Source organism: Molossus molossus, unplaced genomic scaffold (assembly GCF_014108415.1).
Source record: "Molossus molossus isolate mMolMol1 unplaced genomic scaffold, mMolMol1.p scaffold_m16_p_11, whole genome shotgun sequence".
In the NCBI taxonomy this organism is placed as follows: domain Eukaryota; kingdom Metazoa; phylum Chordata; class Mammalia; order Chiroptera; family Molossidae; genus Molossus; species Molossus molossus.
The window spans coordinates 24,286,289-24,306,371 of record NW_023425346.1 but is presented as its reverse complement, the minus strand read 5'-3'; the positions used below and the strand labels follow the sequence as shown (position 1 = coordinate 24,306,371).

Here is a 20,083-nt window from a genome sequence, read left to right as displayed (position 1 = left end):
AGGTTCACAGTTGTTTGCTTGGAAAATAATACAAAAATTAATAAAAATGTTACAAGAATAAACTATGGGTTTCGAATACACACAATTATAAACCTCCTTTTGCCTCACCCTCCATATTCCAGAATGATTATCACAATAGGTTCAGCTAACTTCCATCTTTTCATATAGACACAGTGAAAAAAAAACAATGAATGAAAAGAAAAATTGTTCTTTGTGATAACTCTTAGGATTAACTCCAACAACTTTTCTATATATCCTACAGCAGCATTAGCTGTAGTCATGATGTTCTCCAGTATATACCTAGTACTCATTTATTTGCCTTATAACTGAAATTTTATACTTGTGATCACCTTTCAGTGCCTTCTTCCACACCCTCTGCCTCTGATGACCAAGTCATCTCTTTTTCTATGAGTTTGGGGTTTATTGTTTGTTTGTTTTAGATTTCACATGTAAATGAGATCATACATTACTTGTCTTTCTCTGTTTAATTCCACTTAGCATAATGCCTTCAAGGTCCATCCATGTTGTCACAAACAGTAACGTCATTGCTTTTTATGGCTGAATAATATTTTATTATATATCTATGTATTAACCACAACTTTATTACCCATTCATCCATTGAGAGCTACAGATCATTTACGTAGTTGGTTGTTTTAAATAATGCTTATGAACATGGGAGTGCAGATATGTTTTCAAGTAAGTGTTTTAATTTTTTTGGATATATTCCTAAACATGAAATTGCTCGATTTTATGGCAGTTCTATATGTTTTTCTCTTTAATAACAAAATTTAATTAAATCAATTCAAATGTATTTATTTAGTTAGTTTTTAAATCACTTTTTAATTACAGTTGACATACAATATTATATTAGCTTCAGTGTGCAACATAGTGATTGGATATTTATATACCTTGCAAAGTGATCAATCCGAAAAATCGAGTACCCATTTGACACCATGCATAGTTATCACAATATTAGTGACTATATTCCTTTTTCTGTAGTTTATATCCCCATGACTATATTTATAATTGGCAATTTGTACTTCTTAGTCCCTTTACCATTTTACTCATCTCCTCAACCCCCTTCCATCTGACCACCATCAATTTATTCTCTGTGTCTCTGAGATGGTTTCTGTTGTGTGTGTTGATTTATGTTGTGTCTGCCAGATTTCTAGTTGAATTAGATATAATTTATCAATTTGAGGAAAGATGACATCTTGATAATATTGAATTTTCCAAATCATAAATAGGGTATAACTCTATTTATTTAGGTTTTTGTTAATTTCTCTTAACAATGTTTTTTAGTTTTTAGGTGCTTGTAAATCTATATTTTTCGTATATATTACTAGATGTCTGTTGATACTATTGTAAAACTTTTATTTTAATATTCAATTATTTGTGATTAGTCAATAGAAATTCTTACAGCAATCTTACATGCTGCAAACTTACTAAATTTATTAGTTCAAGCCCTTTTGTTTTGACAGATTCTATTGGATTTTTTTTTTATGCAGAAGATACATCATTTGCAAATAAATATAATTTGACATTTTTTCCTCCCAAATCTAGATGTATTTACTTCAGCTTTCTTTTCTTTGTATACTGACTAAAAACTCTAGGAAAATGTTGAGTAGAATAATAAGAATGATTATTTCTCTCTAGTTTTTAGTTTTATTTTTATTCTTAATTTTTATTAGGAATGGATATTAGATCATATCAAGTAATTTATCTGCCTTTATTGAGATCTTCATATGAGTTTTCCTTTTTTGGCTGTTAAAATGGTAAATTACAGTGATAGACTTTTTAATTGCTAAATAAATCTATAATCCTGGGATAAATCCCACTTCATCATTATGTGTTATTCATTGTATCGTTCTTAAATAACCATTTTTTTTTTTTAGTTTGAATGATTTTTCTTTATATTTTTGTTTTTATTTTCTTGCTTTCTCTTTTAATCTTTTTTTTTCTCTTCAGGTTTACCTTATTTTCTTAAAATGAAAGCTGAAGTAATTGATTTGATGCTTTTAAAAATTTCTTCTTGCATATTTGCTCAGTTGTAAATAGAAATGTACTAAAAATATTAAGTAAACAAATTGTGAAATATAAAGATAACCTAACATTTATTTTTTAATTTTTTTTTATCCTCACCCAAGGACATTTTTTGATATTTTGTTCAGATAGAGTGGGAGGGAGAGAGAGAGAGAGAGAGAAACATCGATGTGAAAGGGACACATCAAGTGGTTGCCACCTGCATGACCCAACCAGGGCCTGGGACAAACTGCAACGGAGGTACATGCCCTTAGTGAGAACCGGACCTGGGTCTCTCTGGACCGCAGGACAACACTCTAACCGCTGAGCCAAACTGCCAGGGCAAGATAACTAAACATTAAAATAAACTGTGAAGAATCTTATTATAGTATATGTAGTAAAATGCATTTTGTCTGATTACATCTAAGTAACCTTACTCCCTTATTTTTTTTTTTTTTGAAGCAAAAATAGATGTGGATATAGGAATAAGTTTATCTTCATCTTAAAAACATATTTTAAATTTATTTCAGGTGATTGTCAAATCCGGGCCAGGGACGTTCCTCAGCTTGGCTGTCTATGACAATTACATCTTCTGGTCGGATTGGGGAAGGAGAGCTATCCTGCGCTCTAACAAGTACACCGGAGGAGACACAAAAATTCTCCGCTCTGATATTCCGCATCAGCCTATGGGAATCATAGCGGTTGCCAATGACACCAATAGCTGTAAGTTCCCCTAGAAAGCAAATTTATTTCTGTGTTATATAATCTCTCAAAAGTTTCTCCATGTGCTTTTTTTTTTTTTTTTTTTTACCACCATAATCAAATGTATTATTCCAATGGCACTAAAATAGCAGAAGGTGCTCATAGGGACATTGATTGCCCTGGATTCCCTGCCTCCTAGTCTGTCTGGTTGTCTCTGTGTATTTTAGTCATGCTTAGCTGGATTTTGTTTTGTTGAAGTTCCTGGGGATAGTGTTCAGGATTTGACATTTCAAAATATTGAAATCATTCAAACAATTTAAGATAAAACATCTGTGTTTTATAATTCATCACTAGAGGAACAATCCATTTCTAATTATTTGTTTCTGGAATTTCATTCTCTCTCACTTCTCATATCTTTGAATATTCAAATCAAGTTAATTCCCTGAAAATAATACCTTGTGATAAGCAAGCTTTGCAGCTGTACTTGAATCTTTTTAAAAATCACTGGAATGGCTCTGGCTGGTTTGGCTTAGTGGCTAGAGCGTTGGCCCATGGACCAGAGAGTCCTGGGTTCAGTTCCTATTAAGGGCATGTATCTCGGTTGCCATTTATCCCGGCCCTGGTTGGGGTCCTGTGGGTGGCAACTAGTCGATGTGTCTCTCTCACATGGATGTTTCTCTCTCTCTTCCCCCCTTTCTCCCTCACACTGTATCTGAAGATAAATGCAAAAAAAAAAAAAAAAAAAAAAGTCCTCGGGTGAGGATAAAAATAAAATAAAATAAACTTTAAAAAATAATAAAAAGAATCACTGGAATGCCTATGAAATTGCTGTTTGTGGCATTGGTGTGGGCTCTAGTGGTACTAGGGTATTTGATCCTATGACATCCTTTATAAATATGTTAGATGGTATAGTGATACCTGTTCCATAGTTTTCAAATGTTCTTATCTTTTGAGATGTTTGGATATTCAAAAGTCCTGAATCTTTTTGTTTATGAGGTTTTCTTTTTAGAGATTGAGACAGTCTAACAGTTTACTGTTAATCTATATCTAATAGGATTTCAAAAAACATGTTACCAATAAAGCTTCCTCATTGCAGGTGAACTTTCTCCATGTGCTTTATTGAATGGAGGTTGTCATGACCTGTGCCTTTTAACTCCTAATGGGAGAGTGAATTGTTCCTGCAGGGGAGATCGAATATTGCTAGATAACAACAGATGTGTGAGTAAGTAAAGAGGTTCCAAATGTGATATGACATATTGCTCAAAACGGCACACATGGAAAATGGCATTGTTTTACTATATTTATGAAGTTTTACTCGCCTCCAATATTAAAGGTCCCATTGGCTTATTTCTATATTCTAGGAAAAACTAAATTCAGCATTCTACTTTGTCCTATAGCAATATATGATAGGTAATGTTAACCAAACAGTGACAAATGTCCGTGATTTGGAGTCGAAGATGTTGGGCCAGCTAGAAAAATACCTGTACACAACGATTATATGAAAACTTACAACTGAAAATTCAGTCAACAGCAAAACTAGTTAAAGCTGAAATAAACCAATATAGAGGCTCATAACAAAACCACTCACAGTTGGACATGGTGTATAAAGGAGAGAGAATGGCTCATGCATTATTTGTGATTATTTCCAACCTGTTAATTAAGGAAATGATATTGCAGCCTTGCATGATGTTTATACCTCCCAAAGGCATTAAAATCTTTAATTAGTACCATTATAGCATAGACTTATTAACAATTAAGTTTCAAAAATTGTTTCTCACATAAAGGTTCAAGCGTTCCAATGTTGCCATGAAAAATTAGCCAGTAACATAAAAAGGTTAATTTCTCCTTAGTGTTAAGACATTCTGTGTTAAGATGAGCAAGAAGCATCTTATTAGAAATTGGTCAACTCTCAGGATGTGTCACTATTTGCCATTTTTTTCTCTTTATTTATATTCTCATCTCTTATCTTTTCATCTTAGAAATTCAGCAGAGCTGGATGTGTCTGCATTATAAAAATAAGTATCAGAGGATATGAGTATTTTCAGTCTTCATCTTCAATCATTTGATTTTTAGCAGGAGGAACATCTTTTACCTACTCTTTAATACAAGCACTTTGACATCACTTTGTTTACCTTAGAAATTACTGCACCTAATACAAGAACTTAAACACATCTTCTCCCTTTGCAAACTGGCAACACAACCCCAAAGGATACTTCTTTAGCTAAAGAAGTAAAAGACTTTTATTTAAAACCATGCCAAAGCAAACAAGAGAGTGATGCAATTGGTCAGGGAACTTTAAATGAAGATAGACAATTTCAATAATTCGGACCACAATTTTCCACATTTCTTTTTTCACTACCACTTCCCTGAATTGATTAAGCAATTGCTTAAACCCTCTCTCTGAGTTTTCCTTTGTGGTTTCAGCCGTAACGGTCTGTATCCGATGCCATCTGTAAACTTGGAGTGTTAGCCACGCATTAGAATCACTCATGTTTCTTTCACAGGTCACTACAGGCCAGGAGTAAAGCAATGCCTTCGGTCAAAACAGCAAGGCTTATTTGTACACAATGGATGCTTGTTCTTGCTGCAAACTAGACTAGATGCATTTGTCTCTACTAAGCCACCTGTTTCGCTCTGTTGATGAGAGGGCATGAGTCAGACAGAAAACTATCATTTTAAGCAAGCACAGTTGTGTTCACATAAACTATAGAATGATGGTGGATTCCTCAGTGTTGACATACCTTTATACAAGCATCCTGTATCCTCTGGGCATTCATATTGAAATCCTGTTGTCCAGCAGAATGATTGGAAAGTAATTCTTGGCTGCTGCTTGTCAAATTCATCTTTGGGGAATGAGGATGTTTCTGGCATATCTATGTCCTCATCTGAATTAATTCACCCACAGCAGTTCATGAATGTTAATAACAGTGTTCAAGTGGTGAACAGCCATTTGTTAACCCCTAGCTGGGGGCAAAGGAGGGAAAGTCATCTGTTGTCATAACACTTGACAGAAAGATCAGGCAATTCCATTTTATACAATGTTACTAATATTATCAGCACCCATAACAGAATAAGAGTAGCAAGTTCAATTTGATAAAGTAATCACCTTGTAAAATAATTAGAAGACTACAGAACCAGATTTTTGTTTCTAGAAAGACAGAGAAAATATTCAATACTGTTTCATCAAATGGACATACCTAAACATGAAGTGTATTCATACAGTGTTTGTTTTGGTATATAAATAAATAATTATTGTGAATATTTTTTTATTTTTACCTCAAAGGCATAATTATTATAAAAGTAAAATATAGCATTTTCTGTCATAACAGTTGGTGTTGGAAATTAAGTATTAGAGCACATTTAAGATAGACTACATACGCTGGGAAAGTCATTAGGCTCTCAGTAAGTGGCTGGATTTTGTTCAGTTCATGATCTAATGTGGTTGTATATAGTAATGTCAACACCCTTCTTAACACTTGTTCCTTTAAAGTTAATAATATTTATAGATTTTTAATTCTTTGTCATTTTCTAAAATGGTATTCTATTTTATCTACTGATGAGTGAAGTTTAGACTGCACCAAGAAAAAAAAAGAAACTATGTTTGGAGGGTGTTGCTATTATTGAAAGAGTCCAATCAGAAATCACAGGTAGATAGATGATAGGTAGATGATAGATGATAGATAGATAGATAGATAGATAGATAGATAGATAGATAGATATTGTGTTTAAATTAGTTAAATTCTAAGAATAATAAAAAAATAAATAAAACCCTGGAAACTTCAAAGAGTTTTAGTGGCTGTTCAATTGAATAATCTTGAAATAAATCTTAAAAAAAAATTGACAGAAAATTATAAAATTAAGCTGTTTCCTGTATTAGTAGAGACAAATAGATTCTAATTACTTACAACATAATTAGTATAACTAGATTTCACTGTAAAATTATTCAATAAGCAATGGAATGAGTGAGCACAAGCAAGCAAGCAACATATAATACGATAAAAAAAATTGGACTTCCAATGTTGGCTAGTAAATCTATTTTTTAAGCATAAAATAAGTCTGTTTTCCCTGAGAGAGCTTTCTAAAACAGGGATCACTTACTGACATTCCAAGGATAACACCTAGCTGTAGAAAGGGTTTTTTTGTACTTTGTGTGTTGGCCTCCAAAATTGGGCAAACCACATAAAAACTAAGACTTTTAATTACTAGTACAAATCTTGAGATTAAGAAGTGGGCAACATGGCAGTGGTCAGTTGGAGCCCATAAACATCTGGTGCACATGTTCATTGTCTAGCTTCATTGTCTAGCTCATTCCACAGAATTATGTGCATTTCATGGAGCAGGTGCTAGTCATATGTAGCAGGTCCACTCCCTGGTGTCCCCATGGATAGAGTGAGTGGCTGAGGAGGATACTGCTAGCAATGTCAGTACTTCTGAATGATAGAAATTAGTTGGGGAGGAAGACCAGCTTGAGGTGAGAATTAAGTCAGATGAATCAACTCAAGTCAGATGAATCAACTCAAACATTTCAATGTACTGAAGAACATGTAATAGAGTCCAATAAGAAAACACTAAACACACTCTCAGTATGCACAGCAACCATTTGACTGGTTCTTCATAAAACATGTATGTTTAAGACAGACTGCTAACCAAATGTGTAAATATAAAAATCCACATTTAAGTCCCCCCTTCTCTCTATATGTGTACAGTCACCAAATAATGAACAAAATGCACAGATAGGCATAAAAGAAAAATATAATCTGGCATCTTCCAAAAAATTTACAAAGACAGGGAAAGAGAAACAACCAAAAAAGTGTGCTTTTTAACGTTTTAAATAGGGAAATGCTACAAATCATTGCCTTCTCCTTAATTCTATATTAAGATCAATTTTAGTTTATTTTTACAATTAAGATCAAGGGAAACAATTTTTATTGTATTAAAAAATCATTTGCTATTATATAAAGTCCTTGAATTTTTTCTTTCAGCTAAAAATTCCTCCTGCAATATTTATTCAGAATTTGAATGCGGAAATGGAGAATGTGTTGACTACCAGCTCACCTGCGATGGCATTCCTCATTGCAAGGATAAATCTGATGAAAAACTCCTCTACTGTGGTAGGTGATTTATTCTTTTAGAGAGAAATCTAAAAAAATTGTTTAATACTTTTTGGTTTGGTTGTCTCCATTTGGTTTACATGCATAATTTTCCTAATGGTTCTGAGGCAATTGATTTGGCTTTACCCTTGTTCAATTGTTTCTCTGGATTTTCCATCATGAAAGGCAAATCTTTTGAGCTGTCCTGTTACTAATCTTTAACAATAGGTTATAGGTTCACATTCCTAAAAGTGTAAGTCAGAAATATCAGTTATTGGTGAATATTATAGTTTAAATTTGGAGCAATAGTCCATCATCAGTCAATAACATGTTGTTGATATCATAGTTTTGTCCATTTTATTTTTGCCTCCAGGACTGGCTCAGGGCTAGTGTCCTTGGGTGTGAAGCCCTATGCTTTAGCCATGGCCCCCTTCAAGCATGGGGCTCCACCTGCTGTGCCTCTCTAGGTGACACTAATTAATAGTCAGACTTCCCCTCTCTCGTGGAAGTAGAACTTGGCTTTCTGACTCTAGTAAACAATTGATATTTGCCTTTATTGCAACAGTATTTTTCCTGGAAATGTTTATCTGTACTGTCATGAATAGTTATTATAGAATTGATTCAGATTATTTCTAAATTGATCTGATTTATTTTTGTGCTAGAATATAATACTATTGGTATTATGTGCTTCATAAGATTTAGGAATCTATATCTGGAATTGCTATAGTTGTTTTCTACTTTTATGCTTTGTTCTGTTATCTGGGTAATAATTATACCCAAATAGTCAATGAAATGTTAAGAGGAAGATGGAGCTCATTAAATTTGCAGGCAGTTCTCTCACACTTCTATATGACAGAATAACACACTCTCAGTGAAAATGATAGTCAAATGGAATTTGTCCATGATTGATCTGTAACTAAAATCTTAAGGAATTTGCCTCAAATGACATAATTGCTTGAATGAACAGCTATACCCTACATACTATGAAAATATTAAAACATATAAAGTATAATAATAATCAGCTTACAGATTTCCCTTTATTATTTATTAGCTCAAGAATGCATTTTCATCTTCTTAGAAGCCAGATTCTATTTGTGTGAGCAGAAATTGGCAAACTTTTTTTAAAGGGTCAGCTAGTAAGTACTGTATTTTAGTTTTTGTGGGGCATATATGCTCTCTGTTACATGTCCTCTATTAGAAACAAATATCTGCAATCCTTTAAAAATGTAAAAGTTATTCTTAGCTCTATAGTCATACAAAAACAGGATCATGGACTTTATTTGCCCTGTGGACGATATAGTTTGACAACACCAGACATCGATTCCAAGCGTTGGAATCATACCTGAGGTTAAAGCTTTGTTCCCAAACCTCCTATTGTGGGATGAGTATGAGCATGTGTACTTCTTTATATTTTAGTTTCCCTCTACAAAACACACTTAGCTCCACTGGTGGTTGAGAGCACTGAATAAACAAATGTATATTTATATATGCCCAATAGGGAGCCTGGCCCAAAATTAGTATGCAGTAAATGGCAGCTATTATTATCGTAAGTGGTACCTTCTTCCCCAAATCAGAAAATGTCAGGAGACTCATTAAGATAAATAAAATTCAGAAAGCAGTTCTTTTTCTTCTTAGGAAATTCTGCTAGACAGTTTTAGATGATCTTTAAGAGAAATTTATGGATATTTAGGAGACTTGGATTCAATAATTCAGGAATATATGTTTTGCTACTTTTTGTTTCTTGTTATAAAATCCTGTGGGATGCAAAGGAAATAGGAGATAGGTGTTTGGGTGTCTTTATTGCTTTGGAGGTAGAGATTTATCTCTTCAGAATATGTGATCTTTGTTTATTTCTCTGCTGCCTGAAATGCCAGGAACAACAATGAGGGTATAATTTGAAGAGATCTTCAAGTATGAATCACTGAAGTTCAAATACTTCATCAAAGAGGCTCTGTCCTGAAGGAACTACCTGACAACGCATGAATATTCTAATCCAGATCTTCAAAATGTTCAGCACTTGTCTTATAAACCCACGATTCAGTCACTATGAATGAGATCTCATTGATGATCTGCTTTCTGTAAAAGTTTTTCTATAAGGCTTTCAATTATGTGGTTCTGTTTTTACTTTTAAGAAAACAGAAGTTGTCGAAGAGGTTTCAAGCCCTGCTACAACCGTCGCTGCATCCCGCACGGCAAGTTGTGTGACGGTGAGGATGACTGTGGGGACGGCTCTGATGAACTAGACTGCAGAGGTAATACACGTGGCAACAGCCTGTGGATATTGCGATATTGATTGTTTCTTGAACTTTTCCTTAGAGCACTATGGTTTCACCTACTTGGTGTGTCACACGTACTGACATTGGTGGACCATGCTGTGGGAGGGCGTTATTGGAGTGCATTGCAAGTCATGACAGTCTTCTCTGTCTCTCATTTCTGTACCTTACTCAGTTTAAAATTCTTGTCATTTCTCACCTCTTCGGTTCTGCCTCCCTGTTTTGGGGCATTCCTTCCAGAATGTGTAATACTGAATTTACTGCTCCAAAATGTTTCTCTTTATTTCTTAATTCTCTGTTTTACAGATGAGCTCATCATTTTCTTAGTGACTAGACAGGGAACCTTGGTGTTATCCTTGCTTCCTCTTTCCACCATATTTTATTGTCCACATGTCCAGTTATGAACAAATCTTCCAGTTCTCTAAAATATCTTCCCCGTCAATATACTTTGAGCCTGGATTAACGGATTAGCACTATCAGTAGTCTCCCTGCCTTTGCGATGTATACTGAATCCCAATGTTGCTAGCCATGCTAACACTTAGCATTGTCCCACAGTGACAACTGGGATAGGTCAAAAGCCAGGGTACCTGTGATAGAGCCCCAGCCCCAAAACTGACTGTGTGACTTTGGACAAGATACTTAACCAGTCTCTGCCTCTATCTTCTAAACTGAAAGAGGAGACAGTTAAATGACTCCATCAAAATTAAATAAACTTAGAACAGAACTTGGCATAAAGCAAATGCTATGAAAGCATTTACCTTTCTTCTTCTTCTTCTTCTTCTTTTTTTAAAATCACTGTCCTGATAAAGGGACACTGATGAAGTTTCAGCATTCGTAGAATCAATGCCAAGTTTTTTTCAGTCTAAGATTTAAGGTCTCCGAATATCTGGACCCAACCAATCTTTCCAAACTAATTTTCCTTTAAAAACCTTTTCATTCATTGAACATACATTATTGGGTAAAATTTATTAAGGACTAAGCCATAAAGTTAGTAAGTCATGAGCCTGTCCTCAAGGAATTCCAACTCTAAGTAAAAGGCAGTCATTGAAACAGATGAAGGTGCATGTAAGGAGCTATGATTGTATGTATCAGAACCCACAGCCTTGGTGTGTGAGTGCGATGCTCTGAGCAATGGAGCCACCTTGCCAGGGCCAAGAATAACAGCATTTTAAAAGGTAGCATAAGTAGTCCTCTTGGGTAATAAACACAGAGAAAGCCTGGGAAAGAACAGAGAAATTTTGTGAAGTATTTTGTTGGTTTTAAAATTATATATATATATATAGAGAGAGAGAGAGAGAGAGAGACAGAGAGAGAGAGAGAGCGAGAGAGAGAGCGCGAGCGCGCACGCTAGGGGTTTTAATTTTTTAATTTATTTTTTCTTTATTTACTTTAGAGAGAGAGGGAGAGAGAGATAGAAACATCAATGGGAGAGAACATGGATTGGCTGCCTCCTGCATGCCCTCCACTGAGGATCAGGCCCACAACCTGGGCATGTGCCCTGACTGGGAATCGAACCCGTGACCTCTTGGTGCATGGGTTGATGCTCCCAACAACTGAGCAACACCAGCTGGGTTTTTGTTATTTTTTTTATTTGTTATTTTTTTAAACGTATTTTTGTGGGTCTCTTGTTTGTGTGGCACAGGGTGAGCTGGTAAGGACAGTTCACATTCTGAGCTTGGGGCGCTTGCAGACGTCTGTCGGAGCTGCTCCAAACGCATGCGGATTGATCCAGACCTGAAGCTCAGGTAGTACACTTAGACCAGAGGTATTGATTTGGGGCTCATTAAGGAGAGGAAGCTCAGAAGAGGCATGGAGTAGTTGTTGTTCTAAGGGAATACATCAGAATTGCCTGTTGAATTTAAACATTAAAAACATTAATATAAAAAGAAAACCTAGGCCTAGATTTTATAAAAGATCGTCATAAGAAATATTTTTTAAAGAAAGTAGTATCCGTTATTATTGTACAGTGTACAAAGAGGTCAAGAGGGCAGGCATAGACTGCAGTGCCTGTTGTAATGGAAAGTGGAGAGAATCTTGGTTATCTTGATGAGAGTCAATTCAATGGAGTGGTAAGGAAAAGCCAGCTCACATTAGGTTGTGGCAGAAAATGTATGGGGAAGATGTACAAACAGTGAATATGGATTATTTTTAAGAAAAGATGGATGATGAAGGAGAACTGCGAAGTACATATGTAATAAGAAGGCTATGCAATTGAGAAAGCGAACAGTCTATGCAAATTATTTGGATTCGGAAAAGGGTTGGACCATTACTTTGTTATCTGAGACTGGACGACCTTGGCCAAACATTTGAGTCATTTACCATCCAAGGTTAATACTGTAGTTTAGGAAGAGCCAAGTACATTTGCAAATTAAGTCAACTATTATAAATATTACCCGTAAAAGATTAAAACTGATACATTGTTGTAAACCACTGGGAGAAAGTGCAGGGAAATGGATACACACTTGGAAAAGGAAGGAGGACTGGGAAGGAGGAGACTGGAAAATGGATCTATTCTATCAGCTTTCTGCAAGCAGGAGAGGAGAATATAATAAAGTCATCAAGCTAGGATAAAGATAAAATATCAAGCTAGAATGTGAAGAAGTGGCACAATAAATACACAAAGTAGATTTTGAAACAAGATTCATAAAAAGAATTATAAGAATTTAATAAGTGACTGTGGGTTTTCTTGGAAAATGATTTTTCTTTCAAAAGTGGTAAATAAATTAGTGTGTTTGGGTTCATGAAATATAGTCCCTCGTATGTGGTAGGTGTTTATTAAATTCTTTATGTGGCTGTTTGCAGCAGTAAATCTTCCAAAATATATAGGTAAGTTTTATTTTGCCAAATGACATCAATACTAGCTGCTGAAGAACAATAAAAATAACTTGAAATGCGATTTTTTATTTTTTTAGTTTAAACTCTTGATTTCTGTGTTTTAAATATCTCAGCGATATACTTGGGCAGAGAACTACTGCATTTGTGTGTTTCTGTGAAAACTTTTCTTTTGTGATAAAAACAAGAAAAAATATTATAACAATCTGATATCTTAAAAGACAACAACAGCAACAAATCTTATTCCTTGACATTCTTCCTATATAATGCAGGACCTCTGAAATTAAAAATGCTCATAGAAACTCAAGCACTATTACCTACTAAAAATTAATAGATTTAGATAAATATGCTAGCCCCTTTAAGATAAATAAATGAGTAGTTTTTTTAGATGAAATGTAACTTACCATAGTTGCATCTTTCAGATGTGATTTTTCTCTCATTACATTTGTTCACACCGTGTCCCTGTTGGGCACATTTCACACCATAGGAGGCAGACTTTCATGGGTCCATTTCTCATAAGCCAAGCTTTCTTATAAAGCAGTGACTTAGATGTATGTCCATCAAACATACACATACTTATAGCCCCTAAAAGATGATGAAGGAAAGGAGCATGGAGGGTCTCAGGAAGAAAGGAAAAGAATTCTCTTTCCAAGCCCTGCCTCCCAGTGACTCCTCTGTTTCTGTCATCATTGAAACATGGGATACAGTGCTTTGTTGTATATATACACATATGTATGTACAAACTATTATTTTTAATGTAAATAAAGTAAAATATAATATTTAAATTAGCACAAAAAAATGTATATCCAGGGAAATTTTGATAGGCAATTGAGAGAGGCTACCGTGAAATCATCTGTAAATTACTTGAAGTACTATTACATTTGCTTGCTTAGTTGATATGTTAATAGTATTTGGTATTACTAATTTTTTCCATAAAGCAGAGACTTTATTTACAGAGTGGAGTGAATGTTATAAGGAAGTATATTTGGTTTCCTCTCCTTAGGAGGAAAAGCAAAATCCCAAATTCTCATAAATCTTTTATTACTGTTCTTTTACAGTGGCTTTTTCATGACTGAGAGCTTTGGAGATCAGGTTGTCTGGGGGGATCTGAGGAGCTGTTTAGAAAGTCCGTCATTCTGCATGCCTTTTCTGGTTGTGTGAGAGGTTGAGTGAATACATTTGGGGAGAGTGGAAGATAATTCTCCTTTTCTTCCTTTTGAGATGACTAGGAATACCACCCTTGGGAAGTATCTGAGCTTCCTTAGGCCACTGAACACCTTCAGGGGGACATGAGAACTACGTAGTTCTAAGAATACCTAAAGGAGAGGAAACTAGTGTTTGTTTTTAAATAAATTCATAAATGAAAAACATTGAAGAGTTCACAAACATCCAGTTAAAGGAAAAGAATGAGCATGCCTAGAGAAGAAACCATCGTTCCTTCTGGGTTTGCATGCACTTAGAGCCACGAAGTAAAATATGTGATTGGAAAATAAACAGAAGAGGTATAACAGCAAATTTAATGCCTCCCCCCTTGTGAGCTTCCCTTTGCCACAGGCTGGGTAGGAGTGCTGGAAGACAAAATATTCACTTAGGTTATTTATAAGAAGTGTCCTAAAAACCACAGAAAGACGGATTGATTTTATGTCTTTCCCATCTCATTAAATATTTTAACTGACGTGGAGAAAAGAAAGCGGGTAAAATAAAACAAAAAATTAAGGCTGTATGTGGGGAAAAGAATGGTTTTACTTCCTCTCTTGCTACTACTTTTGATGCAAAGCCCCTGTTAGATCTCCTTTGTTAACATCTCATTGCTATTCTGGAGCGGCTGTGGCGTGTTCACTCACATTTTCTGGGCTTGCTTTTTCTTTTGGACTATCTGGAGGGAGAAGTCTAATATTTTTCACTTGGCTCATCTTTAGTTGGACTATATTCTTGTTTTTCCTTTTTCAATTTTTTTCAGGACTTTTAGCCTGAGGAAAATTTTTCAGAAAGCTTTCATATTCATTGGACAAATTAGCGATTCCAGCATCTCTCTCCCTCAAAATTCACCCTAAGGGTGAAACAAGTTTCAGTGCCAAAACAACCTGAAACAGGAATATAGTTGAGGAAACAGAGAGGAATGGGAGAAGAAGAGACACTTGCTTCGTTGTTTTATAAAGTTTCTCCAATTCCCACGGATTTTGTTTTTTTTTTCCATCGCAGGAATTGCCTTCCTTGCCTACAAAGGCTGGATGTGTTAACCCCGCAACCACTTTGCACCCTGTTTCTTATGAAATTCTACCGCCAGTTAACTTGTCTAATTCCATTGCCATGTATCACCCTGTTTAACTGGTGGTTTCCAATCCCTACACCAAGTCACCAACTTTGCAGGGATAAGATGAGAAATAAAAGAACTTTTGTTTCTGTTTGCACATTTCACACACTCCTAGGCCTCCTCACCAAGATTCGTAGCTTATTTTCGATTGGCAAAAGGGGAGAAAAATAACTCCTGCCGAGATTCTACCCTCTACTCAGTTCTCCTGACCCCCTACCTTATCTATTTTTCTGTGCTTGTCTTTTAAATATTATTTCCTAACCAATTGTTTTAACTTCAAAGTTGTAGGCTCTTTTCATCTAGTCAGGGTCCCTCTCATTTCATTTGTCTTCTCAGAATTCCATCCAGGGCTGTGTTCCACTTGCTCCACAGTCCCTCGTCGTCAAAGTCCTACTTTGCTCTTACTTCCACCTGAGAGCCCACAACACTATTTCTGAAACTCCATTACCGTGATCACGAGTCATAATTTGCCTCTTCACTCTGTCTGCCACCAGACTCACTTAGGTTGATTCCCTGTCACATACACAGCAGATTGTCTCTGGAAGCTCAAAGGGGGACGGAAATGGCCAAATGGGCTGTGGTTGTCTCTACTGGAATCTTTCTGGCATCCTGAGCTCTAGCTGCAGGTATAAGATAGAACTTCAAGTGTACTATGAGATAAATCTTTGTAGACTTGTCTAGGAATATTACCACTCTCTCGAATAATGTTTCGCAGGGAAATGATTTCTGTCTTCAAAATAAAGGGATTGTAAAGAATCTGTGGGCTCACAACCTCTTAATAGTAGACTGCGGATAGCAGAGTCAGAAACAAAATGTAAATGCTTGTCATGATGATTTTCTGTGTTATCTATTCCATTTACTGTGTCCATTGAAAAATATTAAATGTGAAACATTATAGAAAGGAATATGGAAAAAACAACAACAGAGAGAGGAATGTGGAGGAAATACTGCAATTTCAGACACAAAAGACAAATATCTACTGTTTCCTGTTTGGAGTAGTATGTTTATCTACTTGTAATAGCATCGTTTGCTTCACATGATAAGATGTTACTTTTTTTTTTTTTTTTTACCCTCACCCGAGGACATTTTTCGTTCAGGTAGAGTGGGAGGGAGAGAGAGGAACAGAGAGAGAGAGAGAAACATTGATGTGAAAGGAACACATCGAGTGGCTGCCACCAGCACAACCAACCAGGGCCGGGGACAAACTGCAACCGAGGTACATGCCCTTAGCGGGAACCGAACCCGGGTCTCTCAGGACCACAGGCCAACGCTCAAACCGCTGAGCCAAACCGGCCAGGGCAAGATGTTACTTTTATAAAGAAAACAGTGAAGCAATTATAATTGCAAATTGTAAATAAAACATTTATTCTAATCATCATTGTAACACAAATGATGATAGAATTGCGAGACAATTAAATATACAAAGAGCAATGCATTATGAAATACAAATGACACATGATCTCTGGAGTAAAATTTGCATATTTTAAGATAGCATTTTAACCATTTACAATGGATATAATTTTGATTTATAACTAAATAGGCTTTTAAAAATATCAACACTAGTAAAAGTAGCATAATCAAAGAGCCCTTCAGGTTGTACATTAACATAACCAACCTGTGGAAATTTAAATTTGGAATAAAAATCTCCCCCAAGTCATTCAAACACACATAGCCTGCCGTGTACCTGTTCACATCATATTGCCGGAAACCGTTATATGGTGATGAATGTGTAAGCAAAGTCGAAAGGAATGTGTGACTAAGAATAAGCCATTCTGTACAAAGGATATACGATGACAGTAGCACATTGAAACTGATATTTACCTAAGCCTAGCAGGGGTTTGAAGAGCTATACTTTCCGAAAATAGAGACAAGTAATATTACATTTACATTTCTTGGCATGAGGCATTCCTATTTCCTATACTAAATGTTAGTGATATGGCTCTGTAAAGGAGTATAACTTAGCATGGATGACTTTCTAGAAGGACTGAGTGTCTTCGGTACTAAAGCAGATGCTCAGTGCTTTCTCCCGCTCAGACTCTGTCTCTGTCTGTCTGCCTCCCTTTATTGTAGCAGGGATGCTCCATTTCTTAGCAACCAGATTGGAATTTCCCTGTATGCTCTCAGTCAGGCATTTGCTTAGCATCATCACTTTGTACTTCTGAAGATAGAGGAAGAGGGAATTTTCAGCAACATTCAATTTTGTGTGTATGTGTGTGTGTGTGTGTGTGTGTGTGTAGGTTGGCCTAGTCCTGGGCTGGTATTACCGTGACAAACAAAGTGTAGTTCCTATTTTCATGAAGTTTTAAAATTAGTGAGGGAGCAGAGATACATCAACAGACAGTAGCAATGTAGTGTTCCCAGTGCCACAGCAGAAGGAGGAATTGCGTGACCAGGGAAGACCAATGAGGCATCTAACCCAAGCTTGGGCCAAGGGTCTGGTTTGCCTTCTCAGAGTTAAAAGAGCGAAACCAAACAAAATGACATGAATTTAAACAGTCAAAATGTTACAGCAAGGAGTCATTTTCTGTTTCATCTGTCAATTAATTGATTTACCCGTTTTTCTAGTCTCAACCTGCGCAGCTGCTGAGTTCCGCTGCGCAGATGGGACGTGCGTTCCGAGATCAGCGCGCTGCAACCAGCAGAGCGACTGTGCAGATGCTTCGGATGAGAAGAACTGCAGTAAGACACCCACTCCCTCTGTTGTCCCTGCCTGGGCATTGGCATGGCATTGAACCCGTCCTCCTTTTCACTGGCCCTCCTCCAGAACCGATATGTAATTAATCTGTATTGTAGAACAATTGCATATTTACTTCTTCAATTAGGCTACCTTTTTTTTTTTTTTTTCTTTCTCTATGACCTACACAGAAGGTGGATAATTCTTGCCTCTGAGGTATTGTTCATTTTTCTGTTTACCTGCTTTTAGATAATACAGACTGTACACACTTCTATAAACTTGGAGTGAAAGCCACAGGGTTCATAAGATGCAATTCTACATCACTGTGTGTTCTGCCCACCTGGGTATGCGATGGGTCTAACGACTGTGGAGACTATTCAGATGAATTAAAGTGTCCAGGTAATTCTAGAAAATAATACAAAATTAAAAATGAGACAGGCTGTGCTTTGAAGATTTAGAGGCTGGTTGTGTAGAATAAACGTATTAATTTTCATTATTTATATTCAATGTTAAGAACAAAATTTAAATATTCTAAACACGCCACTCAATCCTTTGTCATGAATTGTAAAATGATATTCAAGAAATCTGTTCTGTGTTTGGATCAATTTCCTCTTTTTGCTCACCATTAATCCTTTTAAAGTTAGTGATTAAACTTAAAATGTGTAATCTACAGTTTCTGTAGAAGTAATATATACTGAGAAAAAAACTATTTTATAACTAAAGAGAAGGAGACTGTATTGCTCATCGCTGGGTCTACTCAGTGTTATCTTACAGTTTGCATTGACATGTTAGACTGTTCGATACAGTTACACAGTCTCTGCATAGCAGTATAAATCGTCGTTATCATTACTGGGTCAAGTTCAGACAGGTATGTTTAATCTGACTATTAACCACGTTTACCTACATAAACTCTGAAAAGTGTCTCTGCATCTTTCGTGGGAAGGTCATAGGCCTGTTTCTTTGGAATTGTTTGAAGAAACAAATTGCAAAAATATAATAATACAGGAAAGAAAGGTGTTGAATGTCTGTAATTGAAAGTAGATATGCTATATAGGAAAGTATTAGATGTGTTCTCATATGCCTGTTTCCCTCTCCTTACCCTTTGGCCATACTCACTTTTTCCATGTTTTGTTGACATTTAATAATTTTTGAAATAATTTAAGAATTTATATTTGTGGACACTCTGCATACCACTGTACACAGATACACACACACACATACATGCAATCTACTACAAGAATTGATACTCTTAATAAATAGTTTATAATCTACCACTTAATTGGGCAATAGCAGAGTCTTATTTTTTTCTCAACAAGTGTAACATTCTGTGGCTTACCACATCTCTTTAACTTTTTTTCCCACTTTCCTTTAATTATATAAGACATTTAAAAAATATATAGAAACATTTTTTTTTCAGGTTTATGGAATCTTGGTGTCTAGATTATTATTTTTTTAATTAACCCCCCTTTTTTTCCTTTTTACTGAATTTGACACTGATTCACAAAATTCTACAGGTTTCAGGGGCACAATTCTACAATGTCTCATCTGCACACTGTGTTGTGTGTTCACCACCCCGAGTCAGTCTCCATCCATCACCATTTATCCTCCATGCCCTCCTCCACCTTCCCTTTCCACTCAGCCATCACCACACTATTGTCCATGTCCATGAGTTTTTTCTCTCTCTTTTCTTTTTTGCACAATCCTTTCTTCCCACACTCAGCACCCCCATCTCCAACAGCTGTCAGCCTGCTCTCTATCTATGAGTCTGTCTCTATGTTGCTTGTTAGTTCATTTTGTTTCTTAGATTCCACATATAAGCGAAATGATACTTGTCTTTCTGTGACGGCTTATTTCACTTCGCATAATGCTTTCCAGGTCTATCATGCTGTTGCAAAGGGTAGGATTTTCTTCTTTTTTATGACAGAGTAGTATTCCATTATGTTTTTTTAATCCACTCATCTACTAATGAACAGTTGGGCTGCTTCCAAATCTTGACTTGTAAATAATGCTGCAATGAACACATGGGTGCACATATTCTTTCAAATTAGTATTCCAGATTTTCTCGAACAAGTTCCCAGAAGTGAAATCACTGAGTCATGGGCAGTTTCATTTTAAATTTTTTCAGGTTACTCTATACTGCTTTCCACAGTGGCTGCACCAATCTACATTCCTACCA

At 35.9% G+C, this 20,083-nt stretch overlaps 1 protein-coding gene across 1 annotated transcript in view; it reads left to right on the top strand.

The window, feature by feature from the left end:
- LRP1B (LDL receptor related protein 1B) overlaps positions 1-20,083 on the top strand; it is a 1,816,022-nt gene that overhangs the window by 1,529,508 nt on the left and 266,431 nt on the right. Inside the window, exons 44-49 of the mRNA XM_036254023.1 lie at positions 2,553-2,745; positions 3,821-3,946; positions 7,707-7,835; positions 9,947-10,066; positions 17,799-17,912; positions 18,157-18,306. Of these exons, the coding sequence (XP_036109916.1) occupies positions 2,553-2,745; positions 3,821-3,946; positions 7,707-7,835; positions 9,947-10,066; positions 17,799-17,912; positions 18,157-18,306 (832 nt within the window). The remainder of the gene's footprint in view (positions 1-2,552; positions 2,746-3,820; positions 3,947-7,706; positions 7,836-9,946; positions 10,067-17,798; positions 17,913-18,156; positions 18,307-20,083) is intronic.